The sequence below is a fragment of the Phoca vitulina genome, unplaced genomic scaffold, assembly GCF_004348235.1.
Source record: "Phoca vitulina isolate PV1807 unplaced genomic scaffold, GSC_HSeal_1.0 scaffold22, whole genome shotgun sequence".
NCBI classification, from domain to species: Eukaryota; Metazoa; Chordata; class Mammalia; order Carnivora; family Phocidae; genus Phoca; species Phoca vitulina.
The window spans coordinates 15,665,052-15,686,838 of record NW_022589725.1 but is presented as its reverse complement, the minus strand read 5'-3'; the positions used below and the strand labels follow the sequence as shown (position 1 = coordinate 15,686,838).

Genomic DNA, 21,787 nt, shown 5'->3' with positions numbered 1-21,787 from the left:
TGGTAGCTAGACTTATTGTGGTGAGCATTGCGTGATGTATACACAAGTGGAATCACGCTGTTGCACACCTGAAATGAATATAATACTGTATGTCAACTCTACTTCAGTAAAGAAAAGGAAAATGAATACAGCATTCAGTAGGCATTTGTGGACTGCATGAATGTTGAATGAGGGAGTGAATATATCCCGGGAAGGCTGGATGAGAAACACATGGATCAGTTTGTCTATTACGTATTCTGGGTGGTGTGCTGGGGCTGGTGAGAACGGGCTCCTGAGTACCCAGTGTTAAATATTCAGGAACTTGGCCACCCAGCTGTTAAACTGTTGGTAGCTTGAAATTGGCCACGGTGGGAGTATTTAGACCATGGAAATCAGCAAAGGCTGCAAATCAGGCCCCCTTCATCGCAGCCCCCAGAGAGCCAGTTTTTCAGCAGCCCCTGGATAGAGCCGCACAAATGGAGGAGGATTCATTGCAGGGTGGCCAGGAGAGGGCGCTGTGGAGCTGCGTGTCGGGGCTAGGGCTACAGCCCCCACTGTTTGCTACACGATCCCTATCCCACCTCCAAAGTGTATGTGCAGGCGGATCAAGCGTCGAAGTCACATTCTAACCTCAGGTTAATCTTGAAGCTGGTTTTATTCCGATGTCTCCCTATTAATGAGGCTGACAGTCTAGCTCCCGAGCCCCCGGCGTCAAAAGCTGGTCTGTAGGGGATTAAGGCTCCTTAATGGGATCAGCTCCCTGTTTGCCCCCAAGGCAGGACGTGTCCTAGCAGTTAGTTATCTGTGGCTACCAACACAGCCATGCCACAAAAAAAGTGTTTTCATGAAATTTGTGTTTTTGTTCTCTTCCTGTATTTTACAAGTGAGCAGAGGCTCCTAAGCCCTTGGAGTTTGTGAGTTTAAATGCACCAGCTTTTGGGGCACCTGGGTGGCTCAGTCAGTTGAGCGTCCGACTCTTGGTTTTGGCTCAGATCATGATCTCCTGGGCCGTGGGATCGAGCCCCACCTGACCGGGCTCTGCGCTCAGTGGGGAGTCTGCTTGGAGATTCTCTCCCTCTGCCCCTCTCCCCAGTCTCTCTCTCTAGAATAAATAAATAAATCTTTAAATGTGCCAGCTTTTAAGATTTGGGGACTTCACGTGAGAATTCTCCAAAGAGCCAGCTCATGTTCCTGAGCCATTGGGCCCGCAGCAAATGCTTATCTTCTTGATATCCAGACTCTGTGTCTAGACCCCCAGAGAGCCTTCCGGAGAGCAGAGGGCCGTGCCCAGCACTGGGTACAAACTTTGAGGACCATTCACTATGAAAAGCCCACTTGGTTTAAGAATTTTGGTGGACACAGCAAGCTTTTCTGGATACAGTGAAGATATGGAAATAGTAACAACTAACTTTTTTCAGCAAACTCCTTTTTAAACGTGTTACCTATAATCCAGACTGTCCCATTCTTCCTTACCAGAGAGTATTTGGTTTCTGGAAACATTGGCTCCTGCCCTGTGCTTCCCGATTGTTGCAAATCTTACTTCTGTAAGGTGCTTCTGTCCCCTCCTTGTCACCAAGTGTCCTTTGAAAAGGGAACTTCCTGCAAACTCGCCTCTCTTTTTTCCTCAAACCTGATGGTGTGGGGTAAATGCAGTGAAAAGGCAAGAGAGGAAGCATCCTGTTTTGAGGAAGCTTTTAGGGGTGTGGATCTCAAGGTCACTTTTGGCAGGTGATGATTAACCCCTCAGGCCCCTCCAGCACTCAGCAGAGGAGGAAGTTACTGAAGAAAAGGCTTTCGGGCGCAGACACAACCCAGACCACACTTCAGAATCCCCCCCACGTTTCCTCCTGGAAGACCCTCTTTGTGAGTAAAGTGAACACAAGTTTGGAAAACATGGTTAGGATGGCCAGTGACGGGGGCGTCTGGGTGGCTCAGTCGTTAAGCGTCTGCCTTCGGCTCAGGTCATGATCCCAGGGTCCTGGGATCGAGCCCCGCATCGGGCTCCCTGCTCTGCGGGGGGCCTGCTTCTCCCTCTCCCATTCCCCCTGCTTGTGTTCCCTCTCTCGCCGTGTCTCTCTCTGTCAAATAAATAAATAAAATCTTTAAAAAAATAATAAAATCTTTGCCAGCTAATCCCAGCACCCATGTCATCTTGGCGTTAGCATCTTTAGTTGTCTTTTATCATTCAGCTTGGGATCTTCCTGGTTCTTGGTACGATGGGTGATTTGCAGTTGAAGCCTGGACACTTTGGATATTATAAGACTCTGGATCTTGTTGAAATCTTCTGCTTTAGCAGAATCCTCTGCCACTGCTTCAGTGAGTGAAAGGGATGCTGTCTGGTTACTTCCAGGTGGAAGTCCATGCTCCTCACTCGGCCCGCTTTGGCATCCGAGGCTGGGTAGGAGTTCTTCATTACTGCTGAGCAAGGATGGGAGTTCAGGCTTCCAACCAGGTTCTCCTCACATCTTCCTGGCTAGGAGGGATGCCTTGTTACTGCCAGGTGGTGGTGAATGTCCAGACTCGCCTTGTGACTTGCACAGACACCAGAGGGAGAGGGAGGGTTCCTTACTGCCCAGTGGGGAGGAAAGTCCCTGCTCCCCACTCAGCCTCTTCTGATACCACTCTGGTGGGGGCCCTGGGGGCACCAGTTATAACCTGGCAAAGGAGGAAATCTAGGCTTCCCCACTTGGCCTTTGCTGCCAGGGGCAGGGATGGGGCTGCTGTTCTGTTTGTGGGGCTTGGCTAGAGTAGGATTGTTAATGCCTAAGAGTTTTCTGTCTTGCCAGACTGTCCCTTTCCTGGTCCTTTGACTCGAGAGAGCAGATTTTTCTTGAGGTGTTTTTTTTGTCTGTGTGTGTCTGTCCGTGTTTCTGGGTTGCCAGTTTCTCTAATATCCAGTCTGGGACATGGAGGGCAAGAAGAAAACCCCAGAACTCAATGCCTGATCAATCCTTTGGTCCTGAGGTCCTTAACCAGACCCTCTTCTTCTGTCCACCTTTCTGAGTCTTCTTATGTTTGCTTTACAGATAATGTCCAGGGTTTTAGTTGTACTTAGTGGGAAAAATAGGCAGAAGAATATCTACCCCATCTTCCTGGAAGTGGAATTCTTCAGATCTCTCTGAAGAAAGCAAGCAGCTTGGGTAATTTTCTAAGATATCAGGCTTCTGATAAAGTTGAGGGACACACCTGGTTAATTCTATGGTTAAAGCAAACATCCTTGACTCATGGGCACTAGAAGCTCTTTTGCCAACATCATGGCCTATCTTGTGTTTTTAATGATACCTTTTGCAATATCTTCTCTGATCCATCTTTGTTCCCCTCCTCCTCTCTCCTCCCCACAGTGTCTGGCACAGAAGATGGTCAAGCCTTAATAATGTCAAGAACTACTATTTACCAATTGCACACCACGTGCTGGACACTTAATATAAATATTTTGAATTGGTCTGAACAACTCTACAAGGTAGATATTAATTATTATTCCCATTTTGTAAATGAGGAAGGTGAGGCTCAGAGGGCTTCTTAAGGGAAGGAAATCATCCTGAGCGGCACTGACTAGCCAGCCAAAGCCACCTGGATGCGGCAGGGGTGGGAGCGCAGGCTTGCCCCAGTTCACCATCGGTGTTCTTCATGCGTTACAGCCCTTCCTCGGTTGTCCCAACAACTATGCCCACGTCAGCCAGCCGCCTGAGTGGGCCAGAGACTGGGGTCTCCACACCATTGCTTCTGAAAAAAAGATGTAGGGACGCCTGAGTGGCTCAGTCAGTTAAGCGTCCGACTCTTGATTTTGGCTCAGGTCATGATGTCAAAGTTGTGAGATCGAGCCCCGGGTCGGGCTCCGCGCTCAGTGCGAGTTTTCTTGGGATTCTCTCCTTCTCCCTCTGCCTCTCCCCAAGCTCTCTCTAAATAAATAAATAAAATCTTAAAAAATAAAAATAAAAAAAGAAGATATAGTCTGGGAATGCTGTTTGCAATGGAAAACCTCACTGCCAGAAAAGGAAATCATAGAGGATGCAAAGGGATACATTCTAGAATGTTTAGTAACTCTAGATACGGTTACCAATGAAGAGTGCAGGCCGGAGCCAGAATCCCTGAGTTCAAACGCTAACTGAGCCACTTAACTCACCTTGCAAACCAGGGGCAAATGACTTGATTGCTCTGTGTCTCAATTTGCTCATCAGTACATGGGGGACAATAAGAATAGTCCCTGTATCACAGGGTGGCTGTAAGGATTAAGTGGGCTGTGACACACACCAGCACTCAGAACGGTGTCTGGTACACAGGGAGCCCTCAGCAAGTGGAGGCAATTTATCAAAAAGAAAGAATCGTGAAAGATGAATGAGACAATGCTCTGCAGAGCAGAGCATCCAGTCGAGTGAGGACACAGTGCCTTGGGGATCAGAGGGGCAATAAATAACTCAGCCTGAATGCGGGGAGGGCAGTGGGGAGCTTCCCTGAAGAGGGGACATTGGCCCGAGTCTTATGGGGTGTGTGGGAATTAGCCAGGGTGGGCTGGCAGAAAGCAAAGATCTAGGCAGAGGCGCCAGCTTGCTTGGAGATGCAGAGGCTCCCTGGCCTTAGACTTTGAGTCTGGGAGGAGGAGCCTTGGGAGAGGGAAGAAGAAGGAGGGAGGCCTGCCAGGGAGAGGCCAGTGTTGGCTGAGGATCCCTGCCCCAGGGACAGATGCATGGGTCTGTTCGGCTTCCCAGGCTTTAGCCACTTCCCACTCACCCCAAGAGCAGGAGCTCTGCCCTCGGGCTGGAGGAGATGTCAGACTTCTCCTCTGGGCAGCTGGACAGCCCTCAGGAACTTTCCCAGTCCCTGCAACTTCCAGCCGGTGGGAGATCTCATTTCCATAAGCACCTCAGTCGCTCTTTTTCCACTGTTAATAAAAGATGTGTTCAGGTGACACCTGAGTGGGGGTGAGGTTCTGCGAGGGTGACAGATGGCTATTCTGCGCCCCCCTGACAGGAAGAAGAACCTGGCCCCGACGGACTAGAGAGGAGTCTCAGAAAAAGGGGCTGAGAAGGCAGACAGCCACTGCCTAGAGCTGTCCCTGCCACCTGAACTGTAGCCGCTAGCCACATGGGATGATTTAATTGAAACAAATTATTATTATTATTATTATTTTTAATAAAACCAAAACCATCTGTGTCTTGGTCACATTCACTACTCTTCAAGTGCTTACTGGCCACCTGCGGCTATCGGCTGCGGTATTAGTTCGGATTCAGAGCACTCCCATCATGCCCAGCGCTGTGGGTCCGCGCTGGCCGGTGGGCACCACAGGGACGCATTTCTTCCTGTGGCTGCGTAGGACACGATGTAATAACTTGCTGGCATGGAGTAGGCTCTGTTTACCAGAACCCTGTCCCGTGTCCGTGCGGCCAGCGTCTTAGCGGCGCCTCTCGGGGGCAAACCGTGAGGCCCAGTGTGTCCAAACACAGCTGCCAAATTGTTCGACGTAATAGAGGGTGAGGCATTTGACTTGAGCGATGGGAAACTCATGTGTGAGAGGAGCCAGGGAAAAGGGCTTCATAAAGAGGGAAGGGGAGAGGGAGTGCCCCCCCAGCCCTGTGGCAGAAAAGCCAGGGGGGAACTTGGGGGGAAATGGTAATGTTGGATGGGTTTTGTTTGAGTTTTTTTTTAAGTAGAAAACCAGAAGTTAAGCAATGTGACTCCCGCAGCAGGGACGTGAGACTCATAAAATGCTTGGGGTGCTGGCCTTTTGTATGGAAGCCGGAGCTGAAAACAGGAGTCAGGGCCTTGGGTATGAGGCCTGAACAATATTCACGGAGAATCATGGCAAGCTTGGTCCGGGGTCAGGCACTTGGGCCACAAGAGTAGCTGAGACAGACCCACTCCCTGCTCCCCCGGCCCCCCACCCCATACACACAGGTGAGTGTGCTCCACAGGGAGCCGTCGAGGGCCTAAAGAACACGGAGGGAGTTCTGAACTTGTCGAGGTGGGGGGGTGTCACAGAAAGCCCCCCAAGGAAGGCATGTCTGTCTTGGGTTGTGAGGGAGGCACAGAAGCCACCGGATGAAGGGGAAGGGGTGCGGGACCGAGGGAGGTCGGGCAGCGCGGAAAGGTTGGCTCCATGGCCAGACCGCCATGATCCTCTGTCTCTCCTGCCAGACCCTGTTCGGTGCTGGCCAATGGCAGGGCCTCCATCAACAGCCCCCCACTCAGGCTTCTCTGGGCTCTAACAGCCCCCCACTCACGCACTGTGCTTGTGCTGGGGCGCGAAGGGACCAAAGCAGAGCGGGAGGGTGAATCCCCCTTCCTGTCAAGTCTTCTTGGGGCCGAGAAGGGGAAGGGGCTCTGGGGCCATCGGAAGGACCTGAGCCTTTTGGACATCAAAAGGCCCTGGTCGACCACCACCCACTCACCTGAGCTCCCTAAGCTTTTTCGCCATGGGCCAGGGCTTGTTCCGCATGGTGGCAATGAGCTTCTTCTTGTCTTCTACCTGCTCCAGGATCCGGGCCCGTTCCTCCTCTGACAGAGACTCCGCTCCAGAAGCACTGGAGGCCGAGGAGGGTGATCTGGAGGCAGAGCCAGGGCAGAGCAAGGGAGAGTGAAAAGCTGGCAAGTGTCTTCAGGTGCTCTGTGGAATGCAGAGAAGCCCACAGGCAAGGCGGGTGGGCTGTGTTCCCTGGCCCTCCCAGCCCTGACCACCCCTCAGAGGCCCGTGCCTGCCCAGAAGCCCTCAGTGACGCCCCTCGCCTGTCAGAAGAAGCCACCGCTCTGTCCTGTAGCCCAAAACACCGGGACAGTTGCCTCCTCCGACTCCATTTCTCTGAGTCCTCCGCACCCACCACATTCAAGCACAATTCTCTGCTCAGTAGAAATATAACCCGAGCCACATGTTGTAATTTAAAAATTTCTGGTAACCACATTAAAATGACAAAAGGAGATTGGCAAGTTAATTTTAATAATACAACTCACTGAATGCAATGTGTCAAAAATTGTCATTTTAACATGTAACCCATATAAAAATTATTAATGAGATATTTTATATTCTTCTTGTACTGTCTTCAAAATCTGGTGCTCATCCCACAACCACTGTGCGTGTCAAATCAGACATTAAATTTTCCTCGAACATATTTGATCCGTATCTGGGATTTCATAAAATTTGTAGTTGAAACGGTAGATTCACATACCCAGGTTGTTTTAGACATACTTAAAAGTTTCCCAACAAATGAGTCAAGTAGCAAAAGGTCACTTCCCTTTGACATTTGCATCTGCATTGACAAAAGCAGTTTGCCTTTTATTTTTTATTTTTTTAAGATTTTATTTATTTATTTGAGAGAGAGAATGAGATAGAGCATGAAAGGGAGGAAGGGTCAGGGGGAGAAGCAGACTCCCTGCTGAGCAGGGAGCCCGATGTGGGACTTGATCCCGTGACTCCAGGATCATGACCTGAGCCGAAGGCAGTCGCTCAACCAACTGAGCCACCCAGGTGCCCCGCCTTTTATTTTTAAGAGGAAATGCACCGGCTTCAAAGTTAAATTGATCTCAAAGCTACAGCTGTCTGTCCGAGTTAAGTAAATTCACAAACTCTTGTGTCAACCCAGTAGTATTAACACTGAATTAAAAAGAAAGGAAATTAGAAATTCAGCGCCCTGGTCGAGTTGGCCACAGTTCAAGGGTTCAGCACGTCGGCTGGTGGGGCCGGTACTGGACGGCACAGGGAGGGGCAGCTTCCAGCTGGAACCCTTCTCCCCATGTGAGGAGCCTCAGCATCTCACAGACAAGATGATGTGTTCGCCTTCCACAAAATCCTAGTTCTTGTGTGTGCTCCTTACAGCATCCTTCACTCGCAGACTCAGTGACTCTGGGAGGGACACCAGCCCCCCGAGGTGAGGGGGGTGCAGGAAAAAGCCAGGCCCCAGCTGCCTTCTTAGCAAGTTCCATAAACGGAAACACCAGGATGGGGGCTTGGGTTAGAGAACAATTAACAGCAGCGCCTGTGAGTCTTAATTTCTGAGGAATTCGAACCCTTCACTGCTGGGAACCCTTGGGCACATCCCATGATGGTTGCCTTTGAGTCTTTCCACAGGGGTCCCCTCAGTCTGGGGTTGGGGAGCATTCGGTCATTGCTTGTTCAAATGCCACCTGTACTTTGACGACCGGCTGGAATGCTTACCTTCTCCGTGGAGGAACCTTGATGTCCCAGTGCCCCCCCAAGAAGGCATTTCATTAAATCCTTTCTCAGATACATATTGCTTTCTGCCTTGTCTTGTGATGACTGATGCCCATGGCCTATCTCCACTGCTAGACTGTCAGCAGCTGGGAACAGGACTGAGTCTTTTCTGTCTCTCTATGTCCTGCCACTGCACTCAGCTGACTTTGCATCTGCCATCCAGATATCTGCGGTCTGTTTGGCGGGGGGCAGCCTCCCTCTAAAGTTCAGGACACTCCAGGGCCCAATCAACGTGCATTCAAGTTCTCTTTAAATTGCTAAGGGCACCATGCTTTCTTTACCCCCTCAGCTGATGTCCAAGGACAATCAGACAGTAGACAAAAGCCCCAACCAAGCCAGGAATGGCTGGCATGGGTGACAGAAAAAATCAGTGGGCCCTTTTGAGGGCCACAGTTCCCACTGTAAAGGTGGAGAGGTCTGGTGGAAGAGCCTAGAGCCCTGTGGGAAGGAACATCATCTTCACCATAACACCAATTCCTTCAACTATTTCAAAAGCCTCCCCAGCCATTATCAACAGGGATTCTTAAAACATCCCAAGAAGTGAGTAAAGCCAAAAAGGGAGGCCAAGAGAAGCTGATGTCCCATCAAAATTTGTAGCCAAGAATGGAACTGATTGGAATCCCTGAAGGTCCTCTAGATCGAAGCCACATATCACAGAAGAGGACACAGGTCCAGATTGGGGAAATGGTGTGCTTAAGTTCTATGATGACTGCTAAATCCAATTTTGTTCATTTCTCTCAGTGCCTCTTCCAGAGCTGTGGTGAGCCACCAGCTGAGATTCAGGAGACTTGGGATCTTATCCCACCTGGCTGCCATGTCACCTCCCCCCTCAGTGCTTCCTGCCAGACAGGGGGCCCTGGCTCTGAGAGTACCCAGTGGCCAGTCCGCCTGGGATGACCAAGATCCTCATCCCATTTCTGCCCCAGATGGGGAAGGCTGGGTAGTGGACAGGGCAGGGACAAACAGAAGCAGATGAGAGTGGGGTCACCTATACCAGGGGAGGGGACCTCAGCCCTTCATCAGGGGAGGGAGAGGGGCCACAGGAGAGGAGGGTGCCCATCAAAAAACGCACCTGAACCAGAATCACAACATACCTGTGTTTCTTCGGCCGCTTCCACATCTCCTCCTTCCTTGACACCTCCTTTTCCTTCTTTGGGGGAGCTCTCTGCTTCCTGAGGGAAGCCCTCCCATCTCTCTTCCTCCTGCCCTCGAAGGTCCTCTCTGCGGAGCTCCGCCCCTGCTCCCCCAGCTCCTCTAGGTGTCTCCTGCGCTCTGCCTGCTTCCTCCGGGGAGACCCTGGCCTTGGGCTGCCCCCGGCCGGCTCCTTCTGGCCAGGCTGAGCTCCACGCCTGCCCGCCGCACCTTCGGCTCTGGCAGCCTGCTTCCTTGAGGGTCTCCTCCCGGACCTATCACCTGCAGGGACAGGAAAGGGACAGTTCTGGCCTCGCTGGCCTCCACCCCAGGAAAATGCCCCCAGCTGTGAGGAATCAGATGTCCAAGATGCTTCCTGGAGCTTGTTGGCTCCAAAGGCCACTTCTTTGGAGACTCTGGTTTGGGATGAGAATTAATGTCTCCCTCCTCTGACTACTTGGCATTACCACGCTCTTGCCTAAACCTCAGGTAGAAATCTAGGCACATGCCTTTCCTCTTCTTGGGTGTGTAGTTCCTTGGGGTCAGAACTGAGTCATCTCTTGAGCCCCGGGGCCAGCCAAGCATGGTTCTCTGTTTGGCAAGCCCGGACCACTGGCAAGGAAGGGCTGGGCAGGTTCCTTTCCCCGGGAGCTGCTGCCTGACGTGTCCCTGCCTTTGAGTGTGTGTGTGTGTTTGTAAGCCATGACTTCGTGGCATTGGCCAATGGCCTGGTTGGACAGAATCGACAGTATGAAATTTCCTCAACAGTTTGCCCAACAGCTACACTAAGTACAACTCTTTGTATAAGCATTTACAAATTAAATGCAGGGAAATTATCATGCAGTTCTGGTATTAATAACCAACGTCTCCACCGCTTGCTAGCTGGGTGTCTTTGAACAGGTCACTTGACTGCTCTGAGTCTCAGCTCATCTCTATCATGGGGGATGTTCATCTTACTCCATTAGCTTGTTAATGAACACAGAACAGTGACTAGAACAATGACTGACATCTGAGAATGGATGTCATTACCCTAATACTTTTACCCAGAAATAAGATATTTTTTGCTTATAGGAAAAACACAGGTTTCGAGCTAGACTGCTTTGCCTGAAAAGATCATTTCTATCATTTTTTATCTCTGTGACCACAGATAAATTACTTTTCTGCTCCTCAGCTTCCTCATCTGTAAAATGGCTCTAGAAGCTCCCATTTCCTTATGTGGCTGAGGGGCGGGGATGGTTAATTAAAAGCAGCAGTAAAAGGTCTGGCCCGTGGGAAGTATTCAACAAAGGCCCCCTCCCCTCCTGTCTCCAGCCTGCCTTGCCACTCTTGCACTCTGAGCCCCCACATCCGAGTGGGCAGTGCCTGGAAACAGTATTGTGCAGGGCACTCGTTCTCATTGCCCACACGGGCCCCCATCTAGGCTTTTCTGCTAAGGGCAGGGAGATTTTCCCAGCTGCATTGCCAAAGCCCCAACTTTGGGCAAAGCAGAGGAGAAGTTTGCCACCTGCCATTCCCAGCAGCAGTGATAGAGTCTGGGATGTGGAGTCCCAGGTTCCCAAATTCTCACCTCTATCCTCCTCCTTACCCAGCCTCTCAAGGTTGTGCCTGTAATATGGTGGCCCCAGAGAGATTTCCTCTCTGCTTCCCTGACCCTTGAGATTTTACACTCTGAGAAGCAAGCCACCCTGTCAAACAGCAACCAGACCTAGCCAAGGATAAATGGGGCTGGATTTGGGCAGACTGAGCTGGGGATTCAGAGTCTGGATTTCTGGGCTAGCAGTCTGGTTCTGATGGTTGTTGTCTGGGTAGCTCTGGGCAGGTTGCTTATTCTTTCTGAGTCAGCTTCCTTGTAGATACTCCAGTAAGTGCTGGTGGTGGTCCACCCAGATCCCCATTACCTGGCCACTCCATCCTCCCCTAGCTGCCGTGTGTGGTGGCCCTAATAGCGCACAGGTTCTCCCTTCTTGGTTGATGGGAACTATCTTGCTGGGAAATGTCCAGAAATTTACATCCCTTTCCTCTCTTTGAGTCAGCCCATAGCCACATCCTTGCTTCTCTTGCCCTCCTCTTGCCCTGCCCTGCTTCCCTCACTCCACACCTCCTGAGATTCGCCTTTGATAAATTGCATGCTCAAGAATCCCTATCTCAGGGGCGCCCGGGTGGCTTAGTCATTAAGCATCTGCCTTCGGCTCAGGTCATGATCCCGGGGTCCTGGGATCGAGCCCCGCATCGGGCTCCCTGCTCAGCGGGAAGCCTGCTTCTCCCTCTCCCACTCCCCCTGCTTGTGTTCCCTCTCTCACTGTGTCTCTCTCTGTCAAATAAATAATAAATAAATAAGACGCTTAACCAACTGGAAAAAAAAAAAAAAAAAGAATGCCTATCTCAGGCTCTGCTTCCAGGGAACCTGATCTATAGACACGTATCTCAAAGTGTGGTAGGGAAATCCAACCGAGATAGTATCTGTCAAAGTGTGATGGAAGCTGGAGCATGCTAGATTTGTGAACGGAATTTGCATTGAGGTTCAGAGAGAAACTGCTCCAAGTTCTCTTTTTGGGTTTCAAACTAGGATATTGGTGGCATTTTCAAATGGACAAGGTGCCCGCCTGCCTGGCCAACTGAGTTGGCCAAGAACTCAAAGGTCTTTTATTCACTAATTCACTCACCCATACCAAAACATGTGTTGATCATTGACTAAATACTACACAGGCTACAGCAGCAAATAAGACTGACCAGATTCTGTCCCTCAGCATGTTTTGAGTTAGTGAAAGAGACAGTGTGATCAGTTCTCTGATTCAAGAAGCACAGGGGTGGGCTTCACCCAGACTTCAAGCAAGGCAGGGGGAGGGACAGCGGGAGAGGGAGAGAGAGAATCTTAAGCAGGATCCACACGCAGTGCAGCAGGGCTTGATCCCACAACCCTGAGATCATGACCCAGGCTGAAATCAAATGTCAGATGCATGACCAACTGAGCCGCCCAGGCACCGCAGAAGGAAGAAACTTCTAAGCTGAGATCTGGGATGTTACTCTTTTATTTATTTATTTATTTATTTATTTATTTATTTATTTATTTGACAGGGAGAGAGAGTGCACAAGGGGGTGGGGGTAGCAGGCAGAGGGAGAAGCAAGCTCCCCACTGCGCAAGGAGCCTGATTGTGGGACTCGATCCCAGGACCCTGGGATCATGACCTGAGCTGAAGGCAGACGCTTAGCGGACTGAGCCACCCAGGTGTCCTGAGATCTTATTCTTAAGATTTTTTTTTTTTAATTTATTTATTTGACAGAGAGATAGCACAAGTAGGCAGAGCGGCAGGCAGAGGGAAAGGGAGAAGCAGGCTCTCCGCTGAGCAGAGAGCCCGATGCGGGGCTCGATCCCAGGACCCTGGGATCATGACCTGAGCCGAAGGCAGCCGCTTAACCGACTGAGCCACCAAGGTGCCCCTGAGATCTTATTCTTAACTGATCCAACAGATGAGAGTTTGTTTAAAACAATGCTAGCAACAATGTATTGGATGACTGTAGCTTATGGATAAGTGAAATGAATGGCAGCAGTGTTCAAGGGACAGGAAGGAGGAACTGGGAGCACTCTGTTATAAGGTACCTGCACTACCCATGAAGTGGTATGGTGGGTGTTATTTGGAAGTGGACTAGGATGAACTATAAACGGATATTGCAAACTCTAGTAAAACCACTAAGAAAAGTTTAAAAAAAAGAAGTATAACTGATATGCTAAAAGAAGGAGAGAAGCTGGAATCATATGAAATGCTCAGTCAAAACCACAAAAGGTAGGAGAGTGGAAGACAAAAATAGGAACAAAGAACAAGGGCCATGGATAGAAAACAGCAACTATGGCAAATATTAATCCAGCTATATCAACAATCACCTTAACAACAATGGTCTAAATACACCAATTAAAGAAAGAGATTGTCAGAGTCGATAGTAAAAAAGGCCCAATAAGAAATTGTGTAGAAGAAATCCACTTTAAATATAAAGACAAATACAGATTACAAAGAAAAGGATGGAGGAAAATATGCCATGCTAACACTCACCAAAAGAAAGCTAGAGTAACTGTACTAATTTCAGACAGAGCAGATTTTAGAGCAGGGAAAACTATCAGGGAAAAAGTAAAGCATTACATTACATGATGTTAAAGAGATCAGTTCTCCGAAAAAGACATAACAATTCTTAACATGTATATGCCGAACAACAGAACACCAAAACCTGATAATGTAATGTTTCCATAATCCGAGTCCTGAAGGTGCTTTGCCTGATATTAGGCAACAGTATAATAATCAGTCATAATTCAGTTGTCATTTAAATTGTTTATTTGGTATCAAGTCTTTAATTTGAATCTGGCATCTTTCAGGCCATCGCTTTTCTACTGGAGATACGTATCAGATTTACCTATGGAGCTTTATTAAAATACACATGCTTAGGGGCGCCTGGGTGGCTCAGTTGGTTAAGCATCTGACTCTTTGATTTTGGCTCAGGTCATGATCTCAGGGTCCTGGGATTGAGCCCCATGTCAGGCTCTGCGCGTGCTCTCTCTCTCTCTTTCTCCCTCCCTCTGCTGCTCCCACTCACTCTTTCTCTCTCAAAAAAAAAAACAAAAAAACAACACACATGCTTAGGACTTACTCTGGACTCACTGAATCTCTTAATATTCTTGATATCTTTTTCTTATATGCTTGATATATTCTTGTTTTGTTGTATATATGTCTTTATCTAATTATACATTATACCTCAAGATATTTTCTCTGTAAAGATTATGTTTAACCATCTTTATAAGTCAGAGATAATGTTCCTTGTCTGTAAAAACATGCTTAATTGTTATAAACATTTTGCCCAAAACTTTTTGATTGCCTTATTACATTTGTTTTGCATCCTATAGAAACGACCAAATTTCCTGGTCAGTTTTATTATTGCTATGAAATGTTTCACTTTTGAAAGTTATCAGTAATAAGTTAACCATAGCCATTTTAAGTTTCTGTCACTTACAGATACCACCTGTTTTACTCTGAAAGTTCCTTGAAACCTCGATTGTAGGCTAGAGTTTTTGTCTTCAACCAAAGGACTGTCTCAGAATCCTGATTGAAGGACATCAGCGCATACTGCTAACAACTAGCACAGTAGTGAAACTGTCAAGGGTTTGATTCTTGGATTCATGTCCTTCATCTGAAGAGACATCCCCATCTTCAAATTACCGAAGACCATCCCTACTGGTGACCTCGGGCTGAGGGTTAAAGCCGACAGTCTTTGGATATAGACAGCTGTGCCCAAAATCCATGGAACAAGACCACAGATTGTCACTTTGTAACCTGTATTCCTCTGTTTTCTATTCTTTAATCTAATTCTATCTTGTGCTAACTTAAGGCTATTTTTAATTGGGTTATTAATAAGCCTCTATTTCTAATATTGTTGTTTGCATCCTTAATCACTCCTTGGAATGAATCCAATACCCAGTTACAATTCATCCATGAACTGGCTAAAGTACCTATTTCCCTTGGGAACCACTCAGCTTTCTTTGGTCCCAGTTCCTTGTAAGAAATCAGTTGGCTCATTGGGTAACTGGACTCAACCATTGGGCGATGTATTAGATGGTAAATTCCACAACAGGCCAGGTGGTGAGAAATCCAAACCCCCATCTCATTCTAGGAGGACCTTGACTCTGTTGAAGCAATATTTCCAGACCTTTTGTGACAGTTTATCTTTGTCACAACTTTGAACTTTCACTGAAATAGAATTTGGAAGGAGATCAGGGAACAGGTGGTATATTTTTGGAGACTCTCACTTTCACAGATCTACAAGTAAGACATGTTTCTCTTCTTTTTCTTTAGTTCCACCTAATGATCTCAATATTACAAAATTCACCACCCGACACCAAACTACTCTTGATGAAGAGTGCCAAAAAATTACAGCATTATTTCACAATCCCATAGGAGTATTTTGGCCAAAACCAGATCACTATGTGGTCCCCAGTGACTGGTATCAGATCTGGTACAGAAGCCTACTATTACTCTTACAAATCAGACAGGAACTTGTTACTTTGGTAAACTAATACCTATTCTCAGGATTGCCTGTGACATTCCCAGGATCTATTTTAGCCCATTAGTTTGTCTTATAGGAAAACAAGATTAGTAGACAGTTTCACTGAAGAAGGAGAAAAATTGGGCCCTGATTCAAGAACCGGCCCTAACTACTGTAGGAGAATTGTGAAATTCAGGACTTTCATGTCCATACTTTACAAGAGGTCTGGATAGTGAAGTGAATCTTACATGTTATGATTAAGAAAATAGCAGGTGAGTAGACAATGCCCCCAAGAACCTATCTCCTGAGAGGTTTATGAAATTGGACAGGTGATGATTTAGAACAGAGCTGCCTGATTTTTTTATTTTTTAAGTTTCATTTATTTAGGTAATCTCTACACCCAATGTGGGGCTCAAACTCATGACCCCAAGATCAAGAGTCACATGCTCCACCGACTGAGCCTAGAACAGAGCTGCTTTTGATATATTTTGGCCTTTCTAGGGGAATGTGCAATGTTTCAGGAGAGGAATGTTGTACTTGCATTCCTGAAGACTTCTCAGAGATCTTTAATATTACTAAAAAGATCCAGGAAGTAAACAAAGACATCAGGAAACTGGGAACTTTGATTAATGATCCCATATTTGGTTCTATGGACTTTTCCGATTGGGCATGAGATTTGTTCTCTTATTTAGTCTGGGCATTCTTGGCTGCTGGCTGAAAAGTGAACTATACAAACTCTGGTCCTAATCCTTCTCTTCGCATTTGTCTGTATACCAGGGTTCAGATGGGTGATCCCCAGAGTTTCAAACGCTGTTGTGCAGCCGTTGTGTGTCCAATGATTCAGCAAAGAGTCATCCAGAAGAAAGAGCTGGAGAACCTCATATACAGGTTGAAACAATTACCCTCAGAAATTTGGAGGTCCAAATAGCTATCCACAGATAATTGACATGCAATTAGGATTCCTCAAACAGTGGTGAAGATCTGGATTGACATTCTTCAGTTTGGGCTGAAAAATGACCACAAAGACCAACTGAGAACTGAAACCATCTACCCCACACTCATCCCAGACACGGAGAACCCAAACTATACCTTCGTGTCTGCATTAAGATGACTTTGTGCTATCCCTCTGTCTTCATTAGCATGACTTTATTTTTCCAGGAGTCCCCTGCCCAGGCAAATGGCTTGATTGGCCATTGCAAGATTTCCCCAAAGACTCATCAGCTCTTCAATGGAAGGCATCACAGACAATTTGCACCCTAAGTTTCTTTGAATGCTTTGCCTCAAAATCCTGGCCTTGCTCTTTATTGTGGACTGTTGTACTGTAATTCTTACCCAATCCCAATCAAGCCCCCCACTTTGGAAGTCCTGCCTTAAATCAAACTTTCAATTCTCAAGAAATTCTGACCTTCCCTTCCCTTTTCTGAGACACTGCCAAAGTTTTGCCTGCTGTAAGCAATAAAGCAGCTTTGTCTTATTGATAGGTTGCATTGGTGACATTTAGGAAGCCAGTTTTTGACAATAACTCAAATAAACAAATTTTTGTTTTTAAAAAGAAGGAACAAATGGTGGATTAAAAAAAGCCATGGAAATACAGAGAGTGTGACAAAGTATAATTGGGACTGATGTTTACTCTGATTCTTGAAGGATGGATAGGATTTTGCCAAGAGAAGAAGGGGAGGGGTGGTGGTGCTAGCAAGGTGAGGGGATTCTAGGCAGAGGAAACAGGGGATTTTGAGGGGCCCCGGTGGAAATGCAAGAGGTCTGAGGTAGGGGTGACAAAGGCAGAGCTGAGTCTCTGGTGGGATCCAGTTGCTGGGGATGGGGAGTGTGGTAAGGGGAGGTCGCCCAAAGAGCTATACCCATGGGGTAGCTGGGTCGAAATCTGAAGGGTGAGGGTGTGATACTGGAGCCTGTTTTGGAGGATGTGGTCTGCATCCAGGTATCACGCTAGCAACACTGCAGAGGTTGTTGTGGAGTATGGACACTGGCTCCCAGTCGCTGCACACAAAAGGGCACCAAGCAACGGTCTGACTCCACCATTAACCATCTTTGGGACTCGGTTTCTAATTGGGGCAATTACCGCATGAGCTAACTGGTCCTAAGCACATTGAAAAGCAGTGAGTGCTGTTTACAGATGCAAAGATAGGTGATTGTATGTGCCGTGGGACAGGTTTTCTTGGCCCACTCCTGCCCTAATCTTGGTCGGAAAATGTGAAGCAGGATTATTTAAGTATAATGAGAACTCATCCAAGTTAGGAAGCTGATCAGTATAAGCCAGTGAGAAATGGGTTTGCCCCGTAGATGTTCTTCCCCATGGCTCTGGAAGGCTTCGGCTGCCATCTTGGAGGAGGGATGGAGCCATAAACAAATCCATTCCCTCCAAAGACCTGGGAGTGAGTGTGAGAAAGTGTGTGTCACTGCTGCTGTGACCCCTAGGAGAATTCTAGAAGTGAGAGAGAGAGAACAGAAGTGCAGAGAGTGTGTGCAAGGGGTGAAGGAGAAGGGTCTCCTGGACCTGTATCCCCTCCTGGCACTATATTGCTTGGAAGAACTGGGTGAGAATGTCAATATCTGTCTGAATCTTCTTCTGAGCTCTGTGTGTCCTCAATCAGCTACCAAATGGTCTTCTTTTTGGTAATGAGCTGTACCAAGCATTCTTTCAAACACTGTAGATAGAAGCTGGGGGTTCATGCATTTTTTACAGGCTGTAACGCCTGTTGTAATCTTATTTCCCAACGGAACGCAATTCATATGGAATGTGGAGAGCAAGCCAGAATTTGCTCTTCAATCTTCCCCAAGCCTCTTCTACACAGAAAATGAGCTGCTTTTTAAATTTTTTTCTTTACAGCCAGTTTTCCATGGACTCCACATAATGAATAATTTAGGAGCCAGGAAAGCAGCTGCTACATTAGGAAGACCTCCAAGCCTAGCTCGCTCTCCTTCACATGTCACAGGCCTCCTCGTGCGTATGCACCTGAACCAAGGTGAAAATAGGCTGAGGAGAAGCTGGAAGGCCCAGGGGGTCTGGCTCACCCTCCAACTTGGTGATTTTAACCTGTTAAGTACATTTAGCAAATGATCTGGAAGGAGGAAGAGTTCTAACCCTCCTTGTCAACTAGCGTAATAACAAATTATAATTACTTTGAGAAAATAACTTTGTAGTCTCAGACATTTTTTTTTTTTCTCCTTGTAGACTATAAGCTGAAGGAATAGGCTATCAGGTCCCCTCAGAGGTGACTCCAGAGGAGATTTAAAATGAAAATCTTTATGTAATTGTGTTTCAGTTCATTTAGTGGATTCCCAATATTTAACTTTGCTGTATTCCTTGACCATCTGGACCCCTGAAATGAAAATTCTGACCCATTTCTTCTTTCTTTATGGGGGAAGGAAAAATGACAAGAGAGATGGTGTGTGAGTGGCATATTTCAGGAAGAAAAGGTTTGCATTTTAGGCAAAATGACTTTCCATTTCAGTCCTGCTTAAGGACCATGTGCCTACAGGTGATCGCCAAGACCAGTGCCTTTGGCTGGGGCAGAGGGGAGCCAGGTTGGGTGCAGAAGGGACAGCAACTGGAAGACTACAAGGAGAATGGAATATGGAGAACCAGATCCGAGCATCCTACATCTAGACAACTGTCACCATGAACACTGACCCTCCCATGAGGAAGGGGTTTCTCATCCAGTCACACTCAGGCACACTTTCGAACGCTTGTCCCCATTTCTGGAGGGAAGGAATGATGGGATGGTGGTAGGGAGGACAGACATGGCCAAGGGGCAGCTCTGGGTGCAGGAAGGGGTGTTGAGATGCCAATGGTGCCTCCCTGGCCCCTCCCTCCTGCCCAGGATCCTGGCTCTTCCACAAGTCTTGCTCCTGGGTCTCCCCCTTTGTCATGGAGCTGCCTCAGCAAGGACTCAGGCTTCTGGTGGTGGGGGAGCCGTGGATGACAGGAGGGAAGAGCTTGGCAGAGGAGACAAAGGAGGTGGATCCTGGCCAGCACGTCCATGTACCTACAGTGTGCCTGAGTGGGAGCAGGACAAGTCCCTCCCCCTTGGAATTGTCCAGGGGGACTCTCTTCCATCCCCACCCCCGGAAGTCCATTCTTTCCTGAGATTCTGCTTCCTCGCTTACTGAGGGGTGCACAGGCCCCGCCTGTGATTCAAGGAGAAAATGGTGTCGTGTCTCCAACACGTCTAAGACCTGAAGTGTAGGATGCCTGACCTGTGGCTCCCGCCCTCCTCACGGCAGTGGAAGGTCTTGTCTCCTGCCTCTACTTCCTCTGGCTCCTCCCGCAGCAGGTGGCCCCGCTCCGGGTAAAGCCCTCTCTGGCTCACAGAAGAGCCGTGGCCACCACATTCCGCATGGGAAGGTGGCCTAGCACCTGCCCCCAGGGCGCTTTACATGAGAGGGAGGGAGGGGTAGAAGAAGGGAGAGAGGAAGGACGATGGACGAGAACTCTCAATGGTGGCTGGACCGGGAACACATCACCCATCTCACACACACCCCACCTCATGCATCGTCCCGCCTCACCCGTGCCCTGAGAGCTGCTCCTCGCCCGCCCTCTCGCTCCACGGCCTGCTGGAAGAGATGGCGCGTGACGGACGGCTGACCTCTGGGAGTCCCCCTCCCTGGGTCACCCCCGTTTCATGGTGGGAACCCTCTGCTGGTGACGGCCGCCTCAGACCAGGCCCTGGCTCCGATTATTTCACTAACAAGCATCCCCGGTCCTGACGTATCTCCGACACCCTGGAGAAGACATGAGGTCAGAACATCCCACACCCTGCTGCCCCAGACAAACAGAGACAGACAGACAGAGAAGTCTGCTGAGGGGATTGCTGAGGAAAGGTGATTCTAACCAAGAGAGCAGGAGGCTGAAGGCCCCGGTGGGCTCTGAGGGCCGCCGCTGCTCAACACCAGCACGGGGTGGTGCACGGCATTTTCATCCTCCCAATGGCCCTGCCAGGAAGCAACGTGCCTTCATTTCCTAGAAGAGGCCAGGAGAGGCTGGATAACCAGACTGGGGTCACTCAGAGAGCAAGTGGCAGGCCCTGGACTCATGCCCGGGCCCTGTGCCTCGAGAGCCCCCCTCTGCTCGCCTGGTCCCCCGCTGCTGCTCAGGAACCCCGTGGGTGGGCCCCTCAGAGATGAGGACCACTCACCTTCCTCCCCCCGGCCCTTTAGCTGGTGGCTCATGGTCCGCGGGGCTCCTCAGCCCCCACGCTGGCTCACTCGGCTTGCTGGTCCACACACACCTTCCGCCGGGGATGCCTTTCCTCCCTCATGGTGGCCGGGCTCTCTTTCTGGGCCCCGCCAGCAGCCAGGGCTCCTTGGCTTGTTAGAGATTGAACTGGAGGTAGGTGAAGGTTGGGAGAGAGGTGGGCGGGAGGTGGGGAGGTCCCAGCCCTTCAATCCGGCCACACACTCCTCCGCTCAGGTTCCCCAGCAAAGAGGCAGCGTGGCCTCACGTTTCAGGCATCACTTACACACGGAGGGGCCCTGGAGGGGCCAGGAGCTGACAGCTCACCTCCCAGCCATGAGCCACCTGCCCTGGGGGATGTGAGGAGCGGTCCAGGGCTCTTTCCCTCTCTCTTGAGTCTCTGGTCGGGACAGGGCACCAGGGAAGTCCTAGGATGTTGGTGAAAATCAATCACCGGGGCTTCTGCTTAAAATGCAGATTCCCAGGACTGACATCGGGCATTCGAATCAGTAGGTCTGGGCCGCGCCCGAGGAATCCTGATGCCGAGTCCTGGGTCCCCTCTGATGAGCTGCTCCCCCTCCTGCTCCCTGTCACTTACTCTGCAGCTCTTCCCACTGCTGCCCATCTTCCAAAAGGGCAAATCTGGCTGCTTTGGAAACCAGAAGTTCAGAGTCGATCCTGACTCTGAATCGGGTCAGGCCCTAGGGGGTGGGGTTCTTCACCTGGGATCCCTGTGAGCAGAAAGTGGGGGGGGGGACATAACAATTTCATTTTTCTTAGTCTTTCAACTGACATTCAGCATTTCCCTCAAAAATGTGTGATTGTGTCCCCAGGAGAAGTCACAAACATTTTCTCAGCCCATTAAACCGTGGGGGGCTTCTCAAAGTATCATTTATGCTTATATCGCTACTTTGAAAGTATGATAGTTATAAACCTGCTCCTAGACCTTGTTATTTACTTATCAGGAGGGCCCGTGGCCTGGCCACCTTGGTCAAGGGAAGGGGAACAAGAACCCTCCCATGCGGTAGGTAGCAGCTGAAATGCACACGGTTCAGCTCAGGCTTTAAAACTTTCCTTTTTTTTTTTTTTTTTAAAGATTTTATTTATTTGACAGAGAGAAAGAGGGACAGTGAGAGAGGGAACACGAGCAGGGGGAGTGGGAGAGGGAGAAGCAGGCCTCCCACCGAGCAGGGAGCCCGATGTGGGGCTCGATCCCAGGACCCCGGGATCATGGCCTGAGCTGAAGGCAGACGCCCAAC

General features: G+C 49.0%; 1 protein-coding gene across 1 annotated transcript in view; it reads right to left on the bottom strand.

Moving 5' to 3' along the window:
• TMC2 (transmembrane channel like 2) overlaps nt 1-20,524 on the bottom strand; it is a 60,943-nt gene extending 40,419 nt beyond the window's left edge. Inside the window, exons 1-4 of the mRNA XM_032419959.1 lie at nt 20,491-20,524; nt 19,575-19,712; nt 9,274-9,592; nt 6,366-6,518 (exon numbers count right to left, since the gene is read on the bottom strand). Of these exons, the coding sequence (XP_032275850.1) occupies nt 6,366-6,518; nt 9,274-9,592; nt 19,575-19,712; nt 20,491-20,524 (644 nt within the window). The remainder of the gene's footprint in view (nt 1-6,365; nt 6,519-9,273; nt 9,593-19,574; nt 19,713-20,490) is intronic.
• Nucleotides 20,525-21,787: the final 1,263 nt, after the last annotated feature.